Source organism: Sciurus carolinensis, unplaced genomic scaffold, assembly GCF_902686445.1.
Source record: "Sciurus carolinensis unplaced genomic scaffold, mSciCar1.2, whole genome shotgun sequence".
Classification (NCBI taxonomy): domain Eukaryota; kingdom Metazoa; phylum Chordata; class Mammalia; order Rodentia; family Sciuridae; genus Sciurus; species Sciurus carolinensis.
Genome location: NW_025920209.1, coordinates 103,235 through 129,875, shown reverse-complemented (window position 1 = coordinate 129,875; position 26,641 = coordinate 103,235). Strand labels below are relative to the sequence as shown.

The 26,641-nt window shown below is 33.8% G+C and overlaps 3 protein-coding genes across 3 annotated transcripts; all 3 read right to left on the bottom strand.

Moving 5' to 3' along the window:
• Positions 1 to 350: 350 nt before the first annotated feature.
• On the bottom strand, positions 351 to 1,283 carry LOC124975067 (olfactory receptor 8J3-like). Its single transcript, XM_047537947.1, has one exon. The coding sequence runs from the start codon at positions 1,281 to 1,283 to the stop codon at positions 351 to 353; it is 933 nt and encodes a 310-aa protein (XP_047393903.1).
• A 9,297-nt stretch (positions 1,284 to 10,580) lies between these two features.
• LOC124975028 (olfactory receptor 8K3-like) lies at positions 10,581 to 11,564 on the bottom strand. Its single transcript, XM_047537925.1, has one exon. The coding sequence runs from the start codon at positions 11,562 to 11,564 to the stop codon at positions 10,581 to 10,583; it is 984 nt and encodes a 327-aa protein (XP_047393881.1).
• A 5,732-nt stretch (positions 11,565 to 17,296) lies between these two features.
• Positions 17,297 to 18,265, bottom strand: LOC124975064 (olfactory receptor 1086-like). Its single transcript, XM_047537943.1, has one exon. The coding sequence runs from the start codon at positions 18,260 to 18,262 to the stop codon at positions 17,297 to 17,299; it is 966 nt and encodes a 321-aa protein (XP_047393899.1). The 5' UTR covers positions 18,263 to 18,265.
• Between the last annotated feature and the right edge of the window lie 8,376 nt (positions 18,266 to 26,641).

Here is a 26,641-nt window from a genome sequence, read left to right as displayed (position 1 = left end):
TCCCATTTTAATTTAATATGTCCTTCTTTTATAATTATTATCTAGTTTTTTGTTTGTTTGTTTGTTTTTGAGGAAAGGGAAAAAGAAGTTTTATTGCTTTGCTAGCAAAGGAGAAGCACAGTGGACTTCTGTTCCAGAGACTGTGATTCTCTTATAATTATTATCTATTACATGCATAGGATTTTCTCTAGTTTCAGTAATTAAAGTTGGAATGAGGACAATTTAAATTTGTCCTACTGAAATAAGTGGAGTTTCTAATCACTTACTGCCGTTTTGGAAAAGAGAAGAGATTTCAGGAGGAAACAAAAACCAGTAAGATAGTTGTAGTTTTAAATTTACATTGGTTTGAACTATTTGCATGGACTATGCAGGAATCCCTTCAAAACGTCTTTTACATCTTTATTCCTTAGACTATAAATTACAGGGTTTAGCATGGGTATCACTAGGGTGTAGAAAACTGAAGCCATTTTGTCCGTGCTTAATGAGTGGTTGGTCCTTGGTTGCAAATACATGAAAAGGAGCGTCCCATAGAACACAGTGACGGCCACCATGTGGGAAGCACAGGTGGAAAAGGCTTTTTGTCGTCCCTTGGAGGAACGTATTCTCAAAATGGCAAGGACAATGTTGAAGTAGGATATGAGAACGATAATCATGGAGAAAAACAAATTTGTCCCTGAAAAGATAAACACCACTGTTTCTGGTATGTAGGTATCAGAGCAGGACAGGGCTAACAAAGGGATGTTGTCACAGTAAAAATGGTTGATTTTGTTGGACGAGCGGTAAGACACAGAGAACACACAAGGCGTAACCACAGTAGCTGTACAAAAGCCATAGAGGTAGGTGAGGGACACCAGCAGAAGGCAGATCCTGCGAGATACCACCACCATGTAGAGCAGGGGGTTGCAAATGGCCACATAGCGGTCATAGGCCATCACCGCCAGCATGAAGATCTCAGCTACAATGAAAACCAGGAATCCTCCCAGTTGGGTGGCACATTCATAGTAGGAGGTGGTTTTCTTACTTACTAAGAAGTTGACCAGCATTTTAGGGGCAATGACAGTAGAGTTGCCAAGATTGATGACAGCCAGATGTCGGAGGAAAAAGTACATGGGAGTCTGAAGTCGAGAGTCGACACTCGTGAGGATGATGATGCCCAGGTTCCCTGTCACAGTCAGTCCATAGATGAGCAGGAAGAGCAGGAATAGGGGGATCTGCAGCTCTGGGCGGTCCGAGACTCCCATGAGAACAAACTCCGTCACGTGGGTGAGATTCCCAGAAACCATTTATAATGTTGTGTTTGTCTTTTAATGAGGAAAATGGAAAGATATCAAAGTCACTTTCTCTGTTATGTGCTAGGTTTTTAAGTGCATCATTTAAAATCAGTTTATTTTGATTGACAAACTTTTAAAATGTTTCAATACTTAATTGCTTTTCTCCCCTTCTTTTCACAAATCATGGAAACAGAAACCCACCAGAGATAATTGAGTTTCTTAGATATGTTTGGATAACAAATTTATTTGTTCATTGTGTGTGTATGTATGTATATATGTGTGTACATATGTATATATATATATAAACATAAATATATATATATATATATACAAAAAAAAATATATGTATATATACACACACACACCAGGGATTGAGCCCAGGGGTGCTTAAGCACCAAAATACATATATAAATATATAAGTGTGTGTGTGTATATATATATATATATATTTTTTTTTTTTTTTTTTTTTTTAATTTGCAGGCAGCATCTCTCTAAGATGCATAGGGCTTCACTGAGTTGATCAGGCTGGATTTGAAATTGCAATTCTCCTGCCTCAGTCTCCTGAGTCGCTGGGATTATTATAATATCAGTCATATAGGAACCAAACTTGATGAATATACATATGTGTGTGTATATGTATGCCCACACCTATGTGTTTTCCCAGAGTGCTCTTTAAGAAATCAGTGAACAGGCGTTACTTCCAGTTACCTTTCCTTGGCTTCTACAGGTGTCCTTTTCAGGCTACTTTTATCATCAGTCAACCTGGAGAATTTCAATATTTTCCTTTCTCCTTATAAATTGCAGCATCACTTTTTTTCAGCTGCCTAAAAACAGGCCTGAACCTCAATACTTCTTTTTTACAAAAAGTTTTATTCTATTACTTCTACTTTTAAAGTATCAAGCCCTTTTCAATATATTGGAAGAGAAGATGTTCCACATGAGAACTGCTCCACTATGCACAGAGCACTGTTAACTGAAATTGCACACCTAACAAAGTCCATCATCTGAGTTGTCTCCTAATGTTCTTGAAACTTTCCCTCCTCCTCACTTCCTTCTCTCTATTTTCAGCCCTGTGGACAAATTCAGGCATTTGTAATGCTCAGAAATGTTTGAATAAATTCACATCCAGAAGTCACTTACAGAGCACAAACTTTCCTATGAATTTCAACACAAAATTTGCAAAACACGCTGATTTTACTAACTATTTGGTCATACGCTGACAATCTCTTTAACATCTAAAGACTAAATATTTAAAAATTGTTACTCACTTTTCCATTATACACACTATATACACAGCAAATCAAAATGCATAAAGCATATAGAAATCTGATGTCTGAAAATGTCCAAATACGGACACACTAACAAATTACCTTTTGCAACTGCCTCCCTCCCACCTCCTCCACATCACTGAACAAGTACAACAGTACTGTACTGCTCACAGAGGTGGTTCAATTATTCCATTCCCCAAAGACCATATCTCATATGAATTTTAGCAAAAAGATATTTACAAGTGAAACTTTACTAACTCTAATGTCCTTACCTATTGCTAATTCCTTCCTCTACTGAAATATGACTGATAAATACACGGTTGCTTTACAGTAGCGGTGAGTACACCTGCTGAAATAGTTCCTATAGGACAGCACCAGTTTTCTCATTTTTTTCCCCGCCCCTCCAGTCTTATTTGACTTAGCATTTGTGCTTGAGTTAGTTTTATTTTCTGTATTCTTTTCAAATTACTCATTAGTACAAATATTTCATAAGTCTACTACTACAATAAAGTCATAGTAACAAAAAGTTTCAAAATATATAAGTAAAGTTAGTCATCTTAATGTCCTATTTTATTTCCAAATGTGACAAAATATGAACTAGGAATTATAATATGAATTATTAATTAACTTCTCAGATAATTTTAAAAATTATAGCCCATTGCTTTCTACCACAGAATGATTTCTTTTTTCACTGAGAATCAAACTCAGGACTTTATTCATGCTACATGAGTACTCTACCACTGAGCTATATCCCAAGTCCATGGAATTTGTTATAAACTTATTTAGACATGTATTGTATTTGGGATAAATACTGAATGACCTCATGTCTCCCAGTGCCCACTGTGAACACAGAGATTGACTATTGGCACCAGGGAATATTTCCATCTTAATTTTCTATCATGAGCAAAGCACAGATTCAAAAGAAGAAAGTTTATTTGTTCCTCTGCATACTCAAGCACTCTAATCTATCAATAGAGAAGTTAGACATAATTATTTAAGTTCTATCACCATATCTGCCACTGAGAAATCTGTAGGCAGACAGTTGAGTCACTTGGAAAGAAAATACACCGTTTCAGTCTAGAGTCTAATTTGAATGTCAACATTTCAAAGTAGTTGGACCTTATATTTAGACTAAGTGATAAGTAAAATATTTGATGTAACCTACCTGTGCAGAGAGCGCTGGTGAAGTCCCCAAATCAAGGTTGCTTTGGAGTATGATGAAGACTTACGAGGGTCCGGTGTCCCTGAAGACCTTCCCCCTCAATTATGTTTTCTACTGGGTTCAAATCCCTGGACATGAGAAATACATCTCTCAAATAAAGGCTTGATTCCAGAGGGAAAGCAACAAATAGAATGCTCATTAGTCAGGTAGGAATGAAAGATGAAGATCATGGCTTCCCTTAAGCAATCAAACTGGGTAACAAAAGGCGCAGTAATGACATCAATTTCTTTCTCCTTCTCTTGAACTGTACCCCTGCACCCTGTGTTAACTGGGAAGTGCTGCTGCTGGTCCTGGGATGAATAAAATTCAACAGTTAGAAAGCACAGAACTGTGGCACTAATGATCATATGTGAATATAGGAAGTAGAACTGAATATAAGCCGCCATTTTTATTTCAAGAGTAACTCCCCCATGAAGGTAAACTTGAAAACTAGATGATATGCAAAATAAATTCAAAATGTTAATTATTTTAAATAGACCCAATATCAATTGTATTGAAATTTTTAAGATACCCCTCATATACCTGGTCTCATTTCTAGTTTTTAATTAAATAATTAGGATGGAAAAATATTTTTTTCTTCCAAGTTAGCAATGTTCCCTCAAAGCATGTTATCTGTTGTAATTTAAATCCTTACAACATTTTTATGTTTCTTATTGTGTGAATTTTTTTATACTATGAACAAAATAAGTGAAAAAGTCATGTCAGTTCACCTATTATCAGTCTCTAAAAAAAATACTCAGTAAAGAGATATTCAAAATATTTTTGTTGACTAACTGATGCAATACATAATGGAGTAAAGGAATAAATAAAATATCTATTCTAAAATTCTGCTCCAATATGCATGTTTTATTCCCTATAGGATAACAAAAATGTAAATGTGTTTTTAACTTTGCATAAACAGTATTCATTTTCATGTCATTATCTATATTATTTACTCCTTTTTGGTAGAACAAGAGTGGTCTCTCTTCTTCTTGGTATTTTTTAAAAATATATATATGTGTGTGTGTGAGTGTGTGTGTATACACATATACATATACATATATATGTATATATATATTAACTCAGAATCTCAAAAAGAAATCATATGCTATCATGTGCACTTCCTCACTATTCAAAATGTCCAAGATGTAGATAAAACTTAAAGTCCATAGATGGATGACTAGATGCAGAAAATGTGAAAGGTTCAGAAATGAAATATTACTTAGCTTTAAAAGATAAAGGTAACTTGCAATATTTCACAATGTGGATAGATAAACCATGAAGACATCATCTTAGTGAAATAAGCTGGTCACAAAAGGACCAAATTACACCATTCCACTTTTATAAGTATCTGAAACAGTCATTCTCATAAAATCAGTAACTAAAATGGTGGTGTCTAGGGACTAGGGAAAGGAGATACATATCAAAAGGTACAAAGATTTTTGTTTTTTGTGGGGGAGCGGACCAGTGGTTGAAACTCAGGGACCCTAGACCACTGAGCCACATTTCCAGTTCTATTTTGTCTTTTATTTAGAAACAGGATCTCACTGAGTTCCTTAGTGTCTTGCTTTTGCTGAGACTGACTTTGAACTCGAGATCCTCCTGCCTCAGGCTCCCAAATCACTGGGATTGCAAGTGTGCACTGCCGTGTCTGGCTAGGTACAAAGTTTTAGTTGTGGAAAATTAATAAGTTGTGGAGACCTAGTGTCCAATATTGTGCATACAATTAATATTCTATTGTACACTTAAAAGTTTAAGGGTGTATATTGCATGATAATTTTTTCACTACAATAAAATAAAAATTTTAGAAAAGTAGTGAATAGTTATAAGTAGTATTAGAAATAAGTATGTATGACTATTTAAACTAAAATATTCAAAGTAAAAGATGCCATGCAAAATAAGCTAAAATTCAGTATGACTTCATTTTTATGAACTACCTAAAAAATACAAATCCACACCAACGAAACAAGTTTTGTAGTACCCAGGGCACAGAAAGGAGGAAAATTTGGAGAAAAATTAGTGGATATCTAGGAGTGATGATAATGTTGTAAAACTGTAGAGAAGTGTTGATTGAACAAACTATGGATATGATAATTGCTGCTAAATGGTTGTATTTAAGATAGTTAATAATATATTATGTGAATATTATCTCAATTTAAAAAGTGAATTTAGAAAAGTTCAATAATCAGATTACTGATCAATTTGTTCTGTGCTTTTAAAATGAAGTTTATTATTGAACTGTAACACTTGTATACATGCCTAAATAAATTTTGTTATTCTATATAATAAAATAGATTTTCATTTAGTTTATGATGTCTTTTGGGTTGTGGAAGATTTGCATTTCTCTGTCAAATATTAAAATTGCTAAATGTTTTCCTAAATTAAACCATACTTGATCTTCATAATGAATTTTAAATAGAAATAAAATTGAGTACATATTCACATTAGTGTTTGATTTACTATAATCATTAAAATTACATTTTATGAAATTGAAACTTAACACACTATTTCCTCTTCCTTTTAATACTGGCCCTGACCCTTACAAGTTATTAGCATTACCTGAGGAAAGTTCCAACTGCAATGTGTCATTTATGTGGAGGTTGTCATTGGCAACTTTACATTTACGTACTCATTAAAATTACATAGTATGGCCAGGCATACATGCCTGTAATCCCAGCAACTCCAGAGACTGAGTCAGGAGGATTAAGTTCTGGGTCTGTCTCAGCAAGAGTCTTAGCTAAAATATCAGGAACTTAGTGAGACCCCTTATCCCAAAATAAAAAAATAAGTTGAGTGTCCCTCTGTTCAAGCCCTAGCAAAAAAAACCAAACAAACAAAAAACCAAAAAAAAAAAAAAACAAAAATAGAATATGATTTTGCACATTTTAAGTTAATTTTTAAAACACTGAATGTCTGTGTAGTAGTGAAAATTTATTTCTTCTCTCAGATATGTATTTTGAACTTTTCCAAGTCATTCTATTTGGATATTAATTGTTCCTAGTTTTGCTGGATCTAGAAATACATTACATGTCTGCAAATTGTCTAACAATTTTGCACTCCCACTAGGAGAGTAGGAACGCTTTCCTTAATCCATCTCCCATCATTCTTTGGTTTTCCTTACTGTATACTTTTGTCAATTTTATGAGTTTGTAAAAGTATTTTATGTGCATTTATATTTTCACATTATTACAAAACTATATGCATAAGTCATAAGATACTATCATTTTGTGATTTTTCCGTGCATATACATCGTTTCTATGGATCTTAGGTCTATTGTTTATTAATCCAACAAATGAGCAATGGTACCTATTTTCCCTAGTCCATAGCTTCCTCTATCATTATATTTGCTATTATTTTTGTGCAAACTTCAGAAACTTTAAATTGCAAAATGTATCAATCTTTGTGATTTTCATTTGTGTTTAAGGATCTTTTCCATGCTCTGAATGATACACACACACACAAGAGAGAGAGAGAAAAGGGAGAGAGAGAGAGAGAAGCACAATTTGTTTGTCCTTGTTTGCATGTCCTGCATAAGCATGGATAACATGTGTCAGTAACCATGATTTAATTCTGACATTTGAAGAGGGAACTGTGTGAGATGTTCTGAATAGGAACCCGCCAAACAAAAGCAGAGACACTGTGGAAGGAATTGATGATAAGAAATATTCTGTTTATGTATTTTTTCATGTATTAGTTGAACATAATAACATTTTATGGATATCCTTGATAAAATTGTTTCATAAGGGAATTTTCCTGTTCAAATTAAAGAATAATGTTTCCCCTTCAGGAAGAAAGTAGAATTAAAAAAATAAATAAATAAAAATGATAAATGAAAAAGAAGGAAATGAGAGAGAATACTAACAGTCTTAGAAACTTTCATTTCAACATTAGGTGGTCAAGGGCTAGGGAGATAGTTCAGCTGGTAGAGTGCTTGCCTCGCAAGCACAAGACCCTGAGTTCAACCCCCAGTACTGCAAAAAAAGAAAAAAAAATTAGTTGGTCAAAGTTTATATACACTGGAACTTATAAAAAATTTCCACATCTATTGAAATGTGATAGACATGCGTTCTTTTTTAGTCTCTTATTAAGGTGAATGACAATATGATATTTGAATGTTAAAGCAATATAAAGAATCTGTAGAAATAGTTATTCCTTTCCTCCTTAGCAATTAATAGAACTCACCATTCAGGCCAACTGGACCTAATCTTAAGGTGGTGGTACAGTTATTTTCAGTATAAATTTCCATTTCGAGAGTCTTAATTTTTTCTCATTTATATCTTGGTATCCATATAAATGAAAAACACAATACTCTGCTTTTTATGATTTTAACTTCAAGTACAGATTGCTTTTATAAAGACATTCTAAATATCATGACAATTTTTGTATACTTCTTATTCTAAACTGCATTGAGCTTCCTGAATCATTATTGTACAAATGGTCGAACATTGTTGACACAAACTACCTTAGTAAAGGTTTTACCAGATTACAATTCCTGATTTTTAAAACTATATTTTATAGAAAAATATGTAACTGTCTGATATATCTTATACATCTACTTACCAATGAAAAACAGAGTAACTTTCAGAATGAATAAAATATTTTACCAAAATTTAAACCTCAATACATTTTGTTCTGTTTTCGATTTATCATTTGAGGGATTATGAAAAGTTACACTAAGGTCTGGGGATTCAACTCAGTGATAGAGTGCTTGCCAAGCATTCAAGAAGACCTGGGTTTGACCCCCCAGTACAGAAAAAAAAAAAAAAAAAAAAAACAAAGTCACACAAAATTTGTAATAAAAGCGAAATAATGTTTTAAATTAATTTGGAGTGTTTTTTCAAGCATAGCTATTAGAAATATGTATCTTTCTCATACATTTTATTCACTGAATTAATTTTAGAAACATAACATAATTTAAAATACAGTGAACATGAATTTGAGGAAACAATCGGTCCATACGTAGCATAAAGTGCCATGAAAACAAATCAATGAAAATAATGAAAAAGTGTTCCAGAGTTTAGAGAGGTTTACAATGAATTAGGTCCTGAAAATGACCAGTACTACTATCAATACGGAGCATAATACACTCTTATTAGAAGTAATTAGGGGGGTAGGGAAAAATAGAGGTACTTTGGATTAGGCTGGGGGAGTGAAGGAAGGTGAGTGGGCATAGGTTTAGAAAGGATAGTAGAATGAACCAGACATTATTACCCAGTGCACATATATGATTACATGACCTGTGTGATTCTACATCATGTACCACCAGAAGAATGAGAAGGTATACTCCATTTATTTTTGAACTGTCAAAATGCATTCTACTGTCATGTATAACTAATTAGAACAAAGGGAAAAAAAGAAAAAAAAAAAAGCAATAAAGCATAGAGCAAATTGTAGGATTACCTGTTTGATTTTTCCCAGGCAGAAAATCAAATCAACTCAAAGAATGGATCCTAAGTGACATATGGATCAAATGTGAGGAATGTCAGTCACAAGAAACAGCAGCAGACTTACTTTGTCATAAGAGTAAGCATATAATGAAAGAAAAATACAAGTAAAGTGTGACTTTTCAACAAAAATTTTTCTTTTACTTTACAGAGGTAAGGAAGAGTAACTAGGCATTAGGAATTATTTGCCATCAGAAATCAGTATCAACTCAGTAAGAAAAGTCAAAGGGCAAAAGTCTGGAAACTTCTTTGTCAGAACTCAAGAAATCTCTCTCAATGTGAGTATTCACTCACATATACACATGCACTGAAATAGAATCAGATGCTGTACTGAAGTCATGAGCTATTGATATTCAAATACAAATCATTAAAAAGACTGTGTTAGATTTAGACAAAAGTAAAGAAACTGTCAAGAAAAGAGTAAGACCCTAAGATGCCCCTGTGGATTATGGAATTTGAGCACATACATATGACTGATTTCAACAAATAACCATGTTATGCTGAACCTCCCAATTCTACAACCAACCCTGATTTTAACATAATCCATAGAAATGTATGAAGCACTGTATAGAGGGAAAAAAGGGGAGAGGGTTGGGGGGGAAGGGAAAAATGGCAAAATGAATCAAAAAACATTGCCCTGTGTAAATTTATGATTACACGAATGGTATGCCTTTACTCCATGTACAGAGAATCAAAATGTATCCCATTTGTTTACAATAAAAAAAAGAAAAAAAAAGAAATGTATGAAGCATAAAACACATGGAATGTGCTTACCTCCCCCCCAAAAAAGAAAAGCCAAATACACATGGAGATGCTGCAAATTTTACTGTAATAGTTGAGAATGTTGCAGAAACCACTAAGCTGCCCAGCAGTGCCTACTCTTCTTCCTCACTCCCATTCAGCAAACAACTCTGTAAATGCCCTTTTTGTCTTTAAATCTGAAGACCATACTATGGTACATTTTTTCAAGCATCACATTCAACCCTATGTACTTGTATGATTATGCAAATGGTATGAATCTACATCATGTACAACCATAGAAACGAAATGATGTACCCCATTTGTGTACAATGAATCAAAATGCCTGACTATAAAAAATAAATAAATAAATAAATAAAATAATTAAAAATATAAGTCATAAAATGTAACAGCATGTAATTCTATGATAAAACTAGAATAAAAATATGGGTACTACAAGAAAAAGAAAATTAAAAAACTTCCAACTGGTAAAAGAAAAAAAAAAAGATTCAGTTTTTGTCCCCAAAGAAAAATCTTTTAAATATTTTGTTTCACTGATTTTTATGGCATTCTGATGTCTGACTATTACTAAGACAGCCAGTGTTTTAATATGTTGAACTCATTTGTACTTGCTACAGATTCTAGAGGAAACAACATGTTAACATTCAAATCTTATTTGATGGGTCATAAGGTTTATGAACTTTAGTAAAAAAATATGTATTTTTTTCCATGTCCTCTGAAGAGCATACTTTACATCTTTGTTTCTCAGGCTATAAATCAAGGGATTTAACATGGGGATGACCATAGTATAAAATATGGAAGCCACTTTATCAGTGTCCAAGGAGTGACTGGACTTGGGCTGCACATACATAAATATCAAAGTCCCATAGAACACAGTGACCGCTGTCAGGTGGGACCCACAGGTGGAGAAAGCTTTGCGCCTGCCCTCAGCTGACTTCATCCTGAGAATGGCTTTGAGAATGAACAGATAGGACACAAGGACAATCAGAAGAGAGGAAATCAAATTAAAAGCTGCTAAAAACAGATTCATCACTTCAATCTCATGTGTGTTTGAGCAGAGCAAAGATAACAAGGGGAGACTGCCACAGTAGAAATGACTGATGACATTGTAGCCACAGAAGGGCAAAGTAAAAATCTTTGTGGTGATTAGAAGTGACACAATTGTGCAGTAGAGATAGGGGATTGCCACCAGAACCCAACATACCTTCTGTGACATGATGACAGTGTAGAGGAGAGGGTTACAGATGGCCACATAGTGATCAAAGGCCATTGCAGAGAGAATAAATAGCTCACAAGCAATGAACACAAGAAAGCAAGCAAGCTGTGCAGCACAAAAATAATAGGAGATTGTATTTTGATCCAGAACAAAATTTGCTAACATTTTGGGACCCACAGCTGTAGAATAACCCAGATCTGTAATAGCCAGGTGCCTCAAGAAAAAGGACATGGGTGTTTGCAGGCTGTGGTCCACCTTGATGAGGATGATCATGCCCAAGTTTCCCACCAGTGTGCTCATGTAGATGATGAGGAAGAACCCAAACAGTGGAGCCTGCAGCTCAGGGCGCGAAGTGATGCTCTTCAGAATGAACTCATGTACCACTGTGAGGTTGTATTTCTCCATCCAAGTTTATCACAAAACCTGTTCTGGACAGAGACATCATCAGAGTCAATAGATTTCAAATATTATCACCTGGGGACTTCTATTAAGCAAGGTTGATGTAAATAAGATAGATGGAAAGTTTTCCATTTAAAATTTTTGAAAATAAACTCACCTTCCTTAAAAGAGAAAGATAAATAGTGTTAGAGACAGAGGCGGATCAGTGATGCTATTTAGGGTTCTTTACTCACAATACTATTCACTGCTGAAGATAATTTGCCCCAGTTCGTTGGTGACAGGCTTTTGGCATCTAATCAGAAGCTAGTTAGGCCCTAAACATCCCACTGTATTCAATATCCACCCCCAAATTATCAATAGCTCCAAATGTAAAGATTTGAGAGAAAGAGAAAGAGAGAGAGAGAGAGAGAGAGACAATAACTGGAGATGATAGATAGCACATGTGAATATTATAAAAGAATAAACACAATAGTAACTTTGGGTGATAGGTATATCAGAAATTATAGCACTTCTTTAAGTTTTATATTTACCATTCATGTAATTTTAATTAAATAGTAACATTTATTAATCAAGTTCAGTAACATGGTACAAAAAACATATACCAATTCTGTAATAAGAATTTTGAATGATAAATATACATATAACTCTCTAATTCAAATATTGTTCTTTCAATCCTTGTACCTACAGGTATTATAGCAGAAGATGATAAAAACTTTGGTAGATATTACATAGATGTAAAAATAGGAAAATCTTAATGGATCACATTGCAAATTGTCTTTATGCCAAGAAAAAAACCAAAATATATGTATGTACATACGGTCTCAGTTATACTTGAACTTAGTGTATATACCATAGTAGTTTTTGGCAAATAATTTATCTAAAACTATTCCTTCACATATACAAACCCACAGGTCCTTGCAGGCTTTGGGGAAGATTAAAGGAGGATTAATTATTTTAGTATAAAATTTTAAAATAAAGTACATTGGGTATGATAATTATAAATTTTCATAATTGTGGAAAGATAAAAATGTTTCATCTGAATAGTGTATGAATTATTTTAAAGTAACAAATTGCTTTATCCTAGTTTATTATCTTTGCTGTACACTTGAATTTTCATTTTTGACACAATAGTTTTGAGAAAAATTTACTCAGATTCCACTGCAAAATGAGTAACATTTTATCATCACTTTAACAGCAGATACATAAAGTATCCTGATACTTAAATAATGCTGTGCAAACCTCAGTGTGAGGAGGACACTTCATTTCCTCATCAGGACATCCGGAATGGATCACATTTATACATTTATCTGCACAATCACTAAATGTTCAACTACTTTCTGTGGTATCAACAAAAGTGTCTAGATTTACTATTTGCAAAGACACCATTGAGTCTCAAGTTTTGCAAATAAAGAGGTTATGCCCCTTTATTTAATCTGTATCTCCTCTGAGTTTTGATCTCCATTAAATATAAAACTATATTTATATGAAATCAATTCTTTTGTGAAAACACACATTATGTGTGTTTCAAAAATGCTTATGAGAGTATAGATAAAATATTCACAAATTACTATGAAGGAAAAAAAAACAGGTTCTATTTCTGCAGCTGTTAAGCAGTTGTAGAAAGCACAGAATCAAAAATGGCCATTTAGTTACATGGCAAATCCATAGCAAAATATGACAATTCCTGAAAGTTCTGGTAACACATGGCACCACCTAAACCTCTGTCTTTATTACCTGCAATGAAACCTCTCCCTTGATTTTCAAATGTGTTCCTGAACATGGGGTTTTGAGAGCAATTTGTGCTTTTTTATTTTATTTTTTTTTAATTTCTAATAATCTCCCTGAGGAGATGCCAAAGTAATTTGTTCATTATATTTAAAGCATTTGAGAGCTTAATGAAATGCCTGGAGGTTATTCACTAATAATCAGAAACAATTTATAATTGAGTATGACTTTACCTCTGTATTCATTTAATTATTTATTTACATATTTATTTTACACTTAAATCTCACTTATAGGTTTTATCAAAAGTGTAGGTAATAAGATCTCAATGAGACTTTAGATTCTTATTTTCATTGCAGCATTTTTCTAAATAACCAATATATGCAAGCAACTTAATTATCCATTCATTGTTAAATGAATAAATTGAAAATAGTATATAGAAAAGAGGTAATATTATTTCAACCTTAAGAATTACACCCTGTAATCTATGACAACAAGGATGAACCTGTAGAACATTATGTAAATTAAATAAGCCACTCGCTGAAACACTGCATAATCTGCCTTACATGAGATATTTAAAATATTCAACCTTATTAAATCAGAAAATCTGTAATTAGTTGCAAAGAACTGAGGACTGGGAAAAATGAATGGTTGCTAATAGGTAGACTTCAAAGTCTCAATTATGTAAAATAGAAGAGTTCTAGAGATTTGAAGAAAAACATCATTGCTATAATTAACAGTATTGTATTGACAGAGTTGAAAATATTGAGAGGGTGTCACTCATGTTAAGCACACCAAACTTTTTTTTATATAAGTCATTAAGTGTCAATACATTCTACTAAAGATAAGAATCTTGATGATCATGTACTAATTCAAAGTACGTGGGCAACAATGATCATCTTTACTGTGAATCCTTTACATGAAATGTATGATTCAAAGAGATGGAAAAAATATTACTGGGGTGGAAAGAAGTGAGGATGGGGAAATTGCTTAGTGGAAATGTTGTAATGATGGAATCCTTGGTGCACTAGATAGAGGTGGCGGTTGTGTGGCACTCTTAATGTAAGAATTGCCACTAAACTGGTCCTTTAAAATAGCTAGTTTTGTGGCCTGTGAAATTTATCATGATGAGGTCTTTTTAAATTGCATATAATTTTATACTTTTGTTATTTGTATCTTATTTAGTAACAAGCCTAATTTTGCTTTTTGCCCATATAATTTGTATGCATTCTTAATAATAAATTGTGTATATTTTATCGATACAATGAATGTCTTCTCAGTTTGCCATAGATTTTGCTTTACTGAAGATTTGAATTTGGGGTACTGAAAAGTGTTTGTATCTGCAAATTATATAACTTAAAAATATATGTAATTAACTACCAGGATCATGGTAACCTTAAATTTCTGACAAATATTAACAATATTACTATACGTTTTTCTTAAGTCAAAACATGCTTTCTTTTCTTAATGAATATTAGGTCAGAGCAAAACCTACTTTAAATGTTCATCTTTGTCCTTTTTCTTTCTTCCTTCCTCCCCCTCCTTCCCTCTTCCTCGTCTGTCTTCCTCCCTCACTCCCTCCCTCTTCCTTCCTTCCTTCCTTCCTTCCTTCCTTCCTTTCTTCTTCCTTCCTTTTCTTTCGTTTTCTTCTTTCATCAGTGTATATGATTGAATCTAACTGTGCTTTACCATTGAGCTATATTCATAGCTCATTTTTATTTTATTTTATTTTGTTTATTTGGAGGCAGAATCTCCCTAAGTTGCCTAGGCTGACCTTAAGCTCAATCTTGCCTCAGCCTCCTACATTGCTGGGATAATACACAAGGCCACCATACCTGGCTTACCTTAATCAGTCTTCATTTTTACCATAAAAATCACATTTTTCAAAATTGAAACTATTGGACATATTTCCTCTTCCTATTAATCATGATTTTTAACCTGTCAGTTTCTTTCTGTGGTCTGAGGTGAGCACTGTCTACCATTTGTCATTCTCTTGCATTTATCATTGGTGAGTCATACATTGGTGTATTTATAAAACATACTTTAACATTATAGATATTTTAAGTGAAATTGTATAATATGCTACTGAAATTCTTATTCTACATATTTATTTTTTTAAATTTGGTCGTTTGATTTTGGAATCATCCATCTTAATTCTTCTAGCAGGATCATATTCTCTGCCATTCCTGAATATATAAATACTAGAAATTAATAGACTGTTCAAAACAACTTACTTTTACATTCCATAAGCAGAGAGGAAATGTTCCTTTAGTCCAACTTTGCATAATTACTTTGAAGTTTCCATCTTTCTAATTACTGTCAATTTTAAGTACATATAAAAGTATCTAATTTCATTTTACATTAACAGTTTCCAAATCATTATTAAAATGCATACACTGTAGACAAAAAGTTTCTTTTTCCATGAATTGTCTATATGGATGCTTGTTCATTATTTCCTTAGTCAATTATATATTTAATCAACAGATGTATCTATTTTCTCAAATAGTGATTTGTACTTTTAGTATATTTGTAATTAATTACTATAATCCAGATGAAATCTTTAAAGCATAAAATTCATCTTTTGAATTTTGAATTGTGTATAAGGAACTCTCCCATACTTAATTTTAAAACATGTATTTGCAGGTTCAATAAAAAATTATATGATTTAGATATGTGGAGATGATAGAAATCAATATCCATGATTTGGATTTGACATTTGAAGGAATGAGTCATGTGATATAACAAGGGAGAACCCTCTAAGAGATGAAAACAAATTCAAATGCATTAAGTAGGAATACATTGTATATGAGATGCTCTGTAGTTTTACCATTGTGTTATCATTTAAATTTATTAGTTACATATTTAGAAAGTATCCTTCATATAATACATAATAAAGATTTTGTTCTGCTATAATTAATAAATAAATGTGGTCTTGAGGGAGAAATTAATTCACAAAATAATTAGAAGTAGTGATAACGAAAGGAAAAACAGTATCATATAAACTAAAATTTGAGGCCCATATTTTCAAATAAAATGAGGTATATTGGAAGGAGGGTTAAATATGAGTTTACCAGAGTTCTTTTCTGTTCTTTTCTTCCAGGAACATGACAATAAGGAAGAGGTGCATTTGCAACAGACTCACAGAGTATTAGCAGTTAAAAGAAAAATAAGTCAAAACTGTGGGGAGTTTCCTAATGGTGGATGTGGGCTTAGTCCTAGGTAAAGCAAAATCTGTTAACCAGCAGCACACGACTCTGAAATGTGTTTTCCTTCAGTTATTCTTGTGTGAAAGTGTAATTTTGAAAAATGCAGATGTATACTTAACTGCAATTGGTGAGGAATTAGAGAATAGTCTTAAAACAGTGTTGTTGAAGATACCAAAAAAGAGAAAAAATAATTCACACTCAAAACAGGGGCCAGTGATGAAACCCTGGAATTTGATCCAGTTGCTTGTGGTGTCTGAACCACAAGCTGAGTAGTGTGCTGCATAGACATAAGGATGTAGCAGATTGCTTTGAACTAGAATCAGGTACAAATGACTATGCAAAACACCCTAGGATTATGAACACAAAATTATTTTCCTTGTATTAAATGGTGTTGGGTCAAGCCAGACAGATATTACTAAACAATAATTTGTAATTCCAAATATAAGAACCTAAAATATGATCTAGATGGAGGTTAAAGTAACATACCCAGAATTTTAAAACAAATATTATGTAAGTATTCACCAGCATGTGTGGATCTTTTAGCATTTCACTTAGTATCAGCATAGATGCTCATAGGTATGTATGCATATTCATATATTAGTATGAACATTGTAAAAAGCAAAAGGATGTTAAAAATTTTTCTGCATGTAAAACAACATAGTGGAGATCATCAATGAACTTTATTTTCAAATGTCTTCAAACAAGAAATACACTAACACATTAAAATACACACTTTCATTATATCCTCTTGACACTGACATACCTATCACACAAATTTTTTCAATATAATTTTAGAGGGAAAGATATACTTTAATGATAAACTAATTTTGCCCAAAAACTCTGCATTGCTTCTTTTACATCCTTGTTCCTCAAACTGTAGATGAGGGGATTCAGCATGGGAATAACAATGGTGTAAAATATAGACACTACCTTGTCGTGCTCCAAAGCATAGTTGGATGTTGGTCTCACATACATGAATACAGCAGTACCATGAGAAATGGACACTGCAGTTAGGTGGGAGCCACAAGTGGAAAAGACTTTCCTCTTCCCTTCAGCAGAGCGGATCCTCAGAATTGCCAACAGAATGAAACCATAGGAGATCAGGACGATTAGGATAGTGCATATCTCAATGGAGCCAGCAAAGTAGAAGAGCAGAAGCTGGTTGGGGCGGGTGTCAGAACAAGAAATGGCAAGGAGAGGAGGGATGTCACAGAAGATGTGTTTGATTACATTGGATCCACAGAAGGACAGGCTGAAAGTGGCAGTCGTGTGTGTTATAGCATGCACAATCCCACCAACACAGGAAGCCACCATGAGTGGCACATAGACCCTGGGTGACATGCTCACTGAATAGAGAAGTGGGTTGTAGATGGCCACATAGCGATCATAAGCCATGGCTGCCAAGAGAAAGCACTCTGTGGTTCCACAGGTTACAGCAAGGAACATCTGGGCTGCACATGCACCAAATGAAATGGCTTTCTCCCTTGACAGAAAGTCCACCAACATATTTGGAGTGATAGCAGAGGAATAGCAGGCATCTACTGAAGACAATACACCCAGAAAATAGTACATTGGGTTGTGCAGCTGGGAATCCACAATGACTAAGGCAATCAGTCCTAAATTTCCCATGAGAGTAAACAGGTAAAGTGCTAGAAACAGGAGGAAGAAGAAGATCTGCAGTTCAGGATTGTCAGTGAAGCCCTTCAGCACAAATACAGTTACTTCAGTGACATTCTTCATGCTGAAATCCCATGGAGCACACTTGAAGATGACCATAAAATCACACCAACATAACTAGGAAAGAATGAACAGCACAGTGAACCTAAGGAGCATGGACATGCACGTGTGTGTGTATGTGTGCTTATTTGTCTGCATAATTTCCAAGCAGTAGATCAGAAGACAGCCATGATGGTGAATGGACAGCTCCCAGTATTCCCTGGAGAGTCACGTAGAACACAAGGCTGTTTACACAGTGACTATACCCATGTCATTTCTTATGTCATCAGGTAAACTGATTAATATACCATTAGATTCTATTAACTTATTACAAAATTATTCACATTGAAACACAAGGTAAGTTGGAGAAAAAAAATTCCTTCTGACGTCTAAAAACATGAGTTTTTGGCTGGGGTTTGCCTCAGTGGTAGAGCACTTGCCTAGCAGGTGTGAGGCAGCGGGTTGGATCCTCAACACCACATAGAAACAGAAATAAATAAAATAAATTTATTCATTGTATCCATCTACAAATAAAAATATTTTTAAAATTAGCTATTATGTCAGGGACATAGCATTGGAATAGAATCAGAATTTTATATTGGTTATCAACCATGAAGAATGATTTGCTATAATCTACTCACCTATACAATGTTAAATTTAATATTTAATTTCAATATTACAGTTAATATTCAGTGACATTATGTTAAATTTAAATCTTCTGAATAACTTTAATTATAGAATGTGCTAAATTAGTTCATTCACAGGGTAACTTATTAGGATTAAATTCAATGAAACACATTTTGATATATGAATTTTTCCAATGAATACATTTTATATTTCTCAATTACTCTTTAGAGAATAATAAATTGTGTGAATTGAGTGATTTGGCAAAAACAACATATGTGAAAATTATTACAGTTCCCTTTTCTACATTATAGGGGCTTACTTTTGCTTTGAATATATAAGATATTTCAGATAAATTCTTCTTGGGACAGGCATTCCTATTAGATATTAAAAGAAAGTTATTCTGCACAGTAAGTCAATAATGACACATATTCAAAGACTTCAGAGAACTAAAGAGAAGATAACTATGATCAAGTTATAAAATAGTGTTCATTAATCCACTTTAAATTGAAGGTAAAGCCCACATATCTTGAGCTCCATGAGGAAGCACTATATTTGCAATAAAGGGGAGAAATCATAACATCCATTTGCTGCATGAACTTTCGTGAACATTACATTGTTTTACCTAATAGCAAATTTTCTAGGTACTGTTTTCCAGAGTTAAAAGGCAGTCCCAGTTCTCCTTCAGGAGTGCATGCTCTTTTCAGTATATTCAACTGGATCCCATTACACTGTGGCTCCCTTATGCAGCTGCACCCCTGCTTCTCAGGGAATTAAAGCAGAGACTGGGTCAAGATGGGTTTGGCTATTTTAGATCATTAAAAATAGAGGCATGTTAAGAGAAAGTCACAGATCTCATATCTAGGTTCTGCTTCTTAACTATTATATCAAAATACAAGAGCTCCAATGGTTCAATATATCAAACATTTTTTATAATCCAGTGATCAAATTCATAACTATCCTTACTTTGAAATATATAAATCAGAAAAATTAAAATGTGTACCTGATAAGGAACACAGTTATTTACTTATGGAAACACACAAATTCAGTATTTTCCTTTTTTATTTTTTCTTACCAAGAAGTTGGTTTAAAGTAATAAAACAGATTTTGTTGAATATATGTGATTTATATTTGTAAGAACTAATGTGTTTAGTACTTGAAGTTTAGCAGCTAAAATGTTAAATACAAAATAATATAGTTGTACTTGAAAGTCCAAAACATCTGTCAAATGATCTGAAATTTTCCCTTACCCAAGACACAGCAACACAGACTCAGGTACACTGTGATTACGGCTAATTTAGATTGCTTATATCCACTTACAGAACTATTGAAGAAGCCCACAGGGGGTGTCCCAAGGGGGATATGCCCCAGTAGTCACCTGCCTTAATACAGCAACATAATGATGTACTTCATAACAAAAAAGTAAATGTTTCCAGAATGGGTCTTACCTGCTGCCCATTCTGGAAACATTTTTTTTTTGTTCCCTGTTAGTTATTGTTCAAATGTTTCAGATTTGCATTTCCCTGATGATTAGTGACATGGAGTATGGAATATCTTTCAATATACCTGTAGGCCATTGTCTTCACTGAAGAAAAGTATTTTCAAGATGTTTGCCTACTTGTAAGTCAGATTTTTTTTCTTTTTTAGAAGTTTCTTGTATATTTTCAATATTGAGTTTCATATTAGAAATATGGTTTGCAAATATTTTATCCTACTTTTATAGTTTGCTTTTTTGCACTATGGTCACTATTTCCTTTGCTTTTCAAAATCTTTTAGTTGGATGCAGACCTAGACCCACTTGTCTAAGTTTTGTGTTGCTGTTTGTTTATTATGTCATTTCAAGAAATCATGGACACCCCACAGTCCTGAAGATTTTCCCTGATGATTTATTCTGGGCATTTTAGTCTCAGGTGTTTAGTATAAAATTTTAATGCATTTTTTCTTTTCTTTTCTTTTTTCACTTTTCCCCTGTAGACCTGGAGATTCAATCCCAAGGCACTCTACCACTGAGCTACAATCAGCTCTATTTATTTGTTTGTATGTTTATTTCTTATTTTTCCAGTCCTGGGAATTGAACTCTGGGGTGCTTTACCACTGACAACCTTAGCAGCCTTTTCTTTTTAATTTTTAATTTTGACAAAGGGTCTCCCTAAATTGAGGAAGCTGACTTTTAACTTTGATTTCTCCTGCCTCAGTCCCCCAAGGAGCTGGGTTTGCAGGAGTGCAGCACCAAGCCCAGCACCTTTGACCCATTTTAAGCTGATATTTCTGTATGTCCTTAAAGAACTGTCTCATTTCATTCTTTCACTCTATTGTTGAAGAGAACGTCCTTTCCTCATGTTTTATTTTCAACCCTTGTTGAAAACCGGTTGGCCATACGTGTAGGGTAATGTATTGGGGCTCTCAATTGTGCTTCATTGCCTAAAATGTCTTCCCTACACCCATTCCTTATGTTTTTATTCTGTTTTCATTATAACTTCATATTATCTGATATGTAAATCCCCAAATTATCCATATCAATGATGATAAGGTGGGCACCATGCACTGTTTCTATGCATGAATGCATTGTGTCGTGTTTCACCATGTTGAATGTGTTTTCCTCAAATACCTGTCCTTTCTTTATTATGCTATTCAAACTCTTTTACTTTTTGAAATATACATTAATTATTGCTATCTATCATCACTTTTCTGTGCAGTAACAAAACAATAAGTTTTATTCCTATGTAAATATAATTTAGTGCTCATCAGTCAACATTTCTTTTCCTTTCTCCCTCCTTCTGTTGTTCCTGGTCCCTGAAAAACCATTATTCTACTCTCAAAGTTTGTGAACACAAGTATTGTATATACCAACTATGATGAGGAAATGAGATATTTGATATTATGTACCTGATTTATTAAAAATATAAAGAAATTGCTTTAATAATGAAATTTTAAAATATTGAAAATAACAAAATTTTTAAAAAACATAATGAAATGTTGTCAAGAGTGACTGGATGTTATTCCTGTTTATAGCTAAATAGTGCTCCATTGTGTGTACATACCACATTTTCTCTATTCATCCCTCAGTTGATGGACGCTTAGTTTGCTTCCATTCGATGGCTGTTTTGAACAATGCTACAGTGAACATGGTGTGTAGATGTCTCTTCCACACTCGGACTTCTTTTCTTGGGATATGGAACTAGTAGTGGGGTTGCTGGATCAAGGGAAGGCTGTCTGGAGCAGCAAATAAATCATTGCTTTGAACTCTACAGCCTTGGACAGGAGACTGCTGCTTCTGGGAATCGAGGGGTGCCAAGGTGCTAAAAGACACACCCATTCGCAGGTGGTTGCTGTAAATGGGGCAGATTCCATGCCTGGTGTGACATTAATGGGTTCTATAGCTTTGAATTCAGATGCCTGCTGCTCTGGGGTTGAAGAAATATGGGTGCCCTCTCTGACCTTGAGGCACCAGCAGCCTGGAGCTGGAGAAGACATTATGCAAGTAGATAAGGTCCAATCAGCCTCTTCCTGCTCGACTTCCCTTTTTGTTTACCTTGAAAAAGTTTCTTTTCAAAATGAATCTTTTGATATGATTTCCTATACAATAAAGGACTGGGGCTTTTCTTCTTTGGTAGAAGTAAGACCCATCTGGCTGACCAACACACCTGGCCCTGCTTTTTAAAATATTTTCATGTCTTTTATCTTTATTCTTTATTATTCTTTCTGACCTTTATTTTCTCAGCTGGCTTACAACCTATGCGCAGTTAACTGCTCACTCGCTGTGCAGGCAAGAGGAACTCCAGAGGAACTTCTGTAAAATTTTTCATAATGATTGCATTAATTTAAATTCCCACCAATGCTATGCAAGTTTCCTTTTTTTCCACATGCTTTCCTGTACTAGTTTTATTTTTGATAATAATCCTTTTTACTGTGGTGAGGTGATATCACAATTTGGCTTTATTTTGAATTTCTCTGATTATTATCATATTTAAGCATTTTTTACATACCTCTTCTTCATTTGTATATCTTTCTTTGAGAATGTCTATTGATTGCCCATTTTTAATTGGGCTATTTGTTGTACAGCTTTAGACTTTCGAGATATTCTTATGTATTCTGGACATTAGACCCTTATTAGATAGATACAAATATTTTCTCTAATTCTATATATTGTATCTTCACTCTGATGATTATTTCCTTCATGGAACAGAAGCATTTTAGTTTGGCATAATCTTGTTTGTCTATTTATGATTTGCTTTTGTTATGTGCTTTTTTGTTTTTTGTTTTTTGTGGTCTTCTCCAAAAATCCTTGTCAATTTCAATATAGAGAAGCGTTTCTCCTATGTTTCTTTCTGATGGTTTCATAGTTTCAGGTCTTCCATTTAGGTCTTTAATCCATTTTGAATGGATTTTTGTTGCTAATGAGAGATAAGAATACAGTTCCTTTTTCTTCATTCTGGTATCCAATTTTTCTTGTTATTTTTTTAGTTATACATAATGGTAGAATATATTTTGAAATATGTATACAAACATGGAGTACATATTATTCTAATTAGTATCCCATAATTGTGGTTGGATGTGATGTGGGGTTTCACTGTGGTGTATTTATATATGTACATAGGAAAGTCATGTCTTATTCATTCAAATCTCTTTCCTATTCCTGTCCCCCTATCCAATTTTTTTTATTCATTTTTATTGTAAACAAATGTGATACATCTTGTTTCTCTGTTTGTACATGAAGTACAGGCATACCATTTTTGTAATCATACATTTACCTAGGGTAATAGTTTTTGACTCATTCTGTTATTTCCCCCACCACCACTCCCACCCTTCTTATCTCTCTATACAGTCCCTCCTTCCTCCATTCTTGCACCCCTCAAAACGCCATTATGTGTCATCATCCACTTATCAACAAGATCATTCATCCTTTGGTTTTTTGAGATTGGCTTATCTCACTTAGCATGATATTCTCCAATTTCATCCATTTGCCTGCAAATGCCATAATTTTATTATTTTTATGGCTGAGTAATGTTCCATTGCATATTTATACCACAGTTTCTTTATCCATTCATCCACTGAAGGGCATCTAGGTTAGTTCCACAATCTGGCTATTGTGAATTGACCAGCTATGAACAATTGATGTGGCTACATCTCTGTAGTATGCTGATTTTAAGTCCTTTGGGTATAGGCCAAGGAGTGGGATAGCTGGGTCAAATGGTAGTTCCATTCCAAGCTTTCTAAGGAATCTCCACATTGCTTTGCAGAGTGGCTATACTAATTTGCAACCTCGTCAGCAATGTATGAGTGTACCTTTTTCCCCACATCCTCACCAACACCTATTGTTGCTAGTATTCATGATAATCGCCATTCTAATTGGAGTGAGATGGAATCTTAGGGTAGTTTTGATTTGCAATTCTCTTATTACTAGAGATGTGGAACATTTTTTCATATGTTTGTTGATTGTTTGTAGATCTTCTTCTGTGAAGTGTCTGTTCATTTCCTTAGCCCATTTGTTGATTGGGTTATTTGTATTCTTGGTGTAGAGTTTTTTGAGTTCTTTATATATTCTAGAAATTAGTGCTCTATCTGAAGTATGAGTGGCAAAGATTTCTCCCACTCTGTAGGCTTTCTCTTTGCATTGCTGATAGTTTCCTTTGCTGAGAGAAAGCTTTTTAGTTTGAATCTATCCCAGTTATTGATTCTTGCTTTTATTTCTTGTGCTATGGGAGTCCTGTTAAGGAAGTATGATCCTAAGCCAACATGTTGAAGATTTGAACATACTTTTTCTTCAATGAGATGCAGGGTCTCTGGTCTAATTTCAAGGTCCTTGTTCCATTTTGAGTTGATTTTTGTGCAGGGTGAGAGATAGGGGTTTAGTTTCATTCTGTTAGGTATGGATTTCCAGTTTTCCCAGCACCATTTGTTGAAGAGGCTATCTTTTCTCCCTTGCATATTTTTGGCACCTTTGTCTAGTATGAGAAAAGCAAATTAAAGGGATAGACATAGGAAAAGAACTCAAACTATGCCTATTTGCTGGTGACATGATTATATATTTAGAAGAACCAGGAATTCTACCAGAAAACTTTTAGAACTCATAAGTGAATTCAGTAAAGTAGCAGGATATAAGATCAATGCTCATAAATCCAATGCATTTTTATACATAAGTCATGAATCTTCAGAAAGAGAAGTTAGGAAAATTACCCCATTCACAATAGGTTCAAAAAAAATAAAATACTTGGGAATCAATCTCACAAAAGAGGTGAAAGACCTCTACAATGAGAACTACAGAACACTAAAGAAAGAAATTAAAGAAAACCTTAGAAGATGGAAAGATCTCCCATGTTCTTGGATAGGCAGAACTAATATTGTCAAAATGGCCATACTACCAAAAGTTCTATACAGATTCAATGCAATTCCAATTAAAATCCCAATGACGTACCTTACAGAAATAGAGGAAGCAATCATGAAACTCATCTGGAAGAATAAGAAACCCAGAATAGCTAAAGCAATACTTAGCAGGAAGAGAGAAGCAGGGGGTATCGCAATATCAGAACTTCAACTATACTACAAAAGCAATAGTAACAAAAACAGCATGGTATTCACCAAAAGAGACAGGTGGATCAATGGTACAGAATAGAGGACACGAACACAAACCCAAATAAATACAATTTTCTCATACTAGACAAAGGTTCCCTATCCAATTTTTAAGCACCAGTCATTTAAGAAACTGTCCCTCTTCCTTTGTGTGTTCTTAGTGCTTGCTGACATTGAGTTGACTGTAGATGCCTGCATTGTCTTCTAGGGTTTCCGTTCCTCTGTTTTGTTTTCTTGATCACGCTTTATTCTAAACATGCTGAGTTTATTAATTTACATTTTAGTATGATTCAAAATAAGGTATTGTATATTCTCCTGTTTTGTTTCTTTTTTCTTGCTCGCTTTTTGGTTCTATGTAATTTTTCGTATTGTATTTTGTACTTCCATGAAGAAGGTTATTGGTATTTCCACAGGGGTTGGATGAAAATGTAGGTTGCTTGTGGTAGGATGAACATTTTAACAATTTTCACTCTAAGTGTATAAACAAAGGATATGTTTCCTTTTTGCAATCCTTTGAATTTTTCATTAATGGTTTTAGTTTTCACTGAAGATATTTTCAGTTTACCTCTTAGAATTTTTTCTAGATTATTTATTTGTTTATTTTATTTATTTATTTATTTATTTATTTATTTATTTATTTTGCAGTGTTGGAGATTGAACCCAGGGCCTTACCTACTGAGCTATATCCCCAGCCTGAGATATTTTATTTATTTTTCAAAACTCTTGTAAATCGGATTGCTTATTTTGGTAACTATTATAAATGGTCTTTATGAAGTTGAGGTACATTTTTTTAAACTTTATTTGTTCTTTATTTTATTTATGAAGGAGTATTAAATTTTATTAGACACTTTTTCATTCTCTACTGATTTAATCATACCTCATAACTATGAGGTGTAGCACATTTATTCAGTGGCATATGATGAACAATCCTTACATTCATGAGATGAATCCCACTTAATTATAGTGAATAATCTTTTGAATATGCTATTGGATTTGGTTTGCTGGAAGTCTACTGTGGAATTTGCATCACGTTGATCATGGATATTGGCCAGTACCTTTGATTTTTGTTTTCATCTTTTGTGATTTTTTTTTTTTCAGGGTGTTGCAGGCCTCAAAGAAAGTGTTTGGCAGTATCTACCTTCTTTTTTCTGCAATAATTTAAAAAGTAATAGTATTAGATATTCTGTAATGCTTTATAGTTCAGCAAGGAAATAGCTTGTCCTCCACCTTTCCCTAATGGGAGGC

Coding starts and splice junctions, on each gene's coding strand:
- LOC124975067 (XM_047537947.1), bottom strand. CDS start 1,283: ATGGTTTCTGGGAATCTCACCCACGTGACGGAGTTTGTTCTCATGGGA.
- LOC124975028 (XM_047537925.1), bottom strand. CDS start 11,564: ATGGAGAAATACAACCTCACAGTGGTACATGAGTTCATTCTGAAGAGC.
- LOC124975064 (XM_047537943.1), bottom strand. CDS start 18,262: ATGGTCATCTTCAAGTGTGCTCCATGGGATTTCAGCATGAAGAATGTC.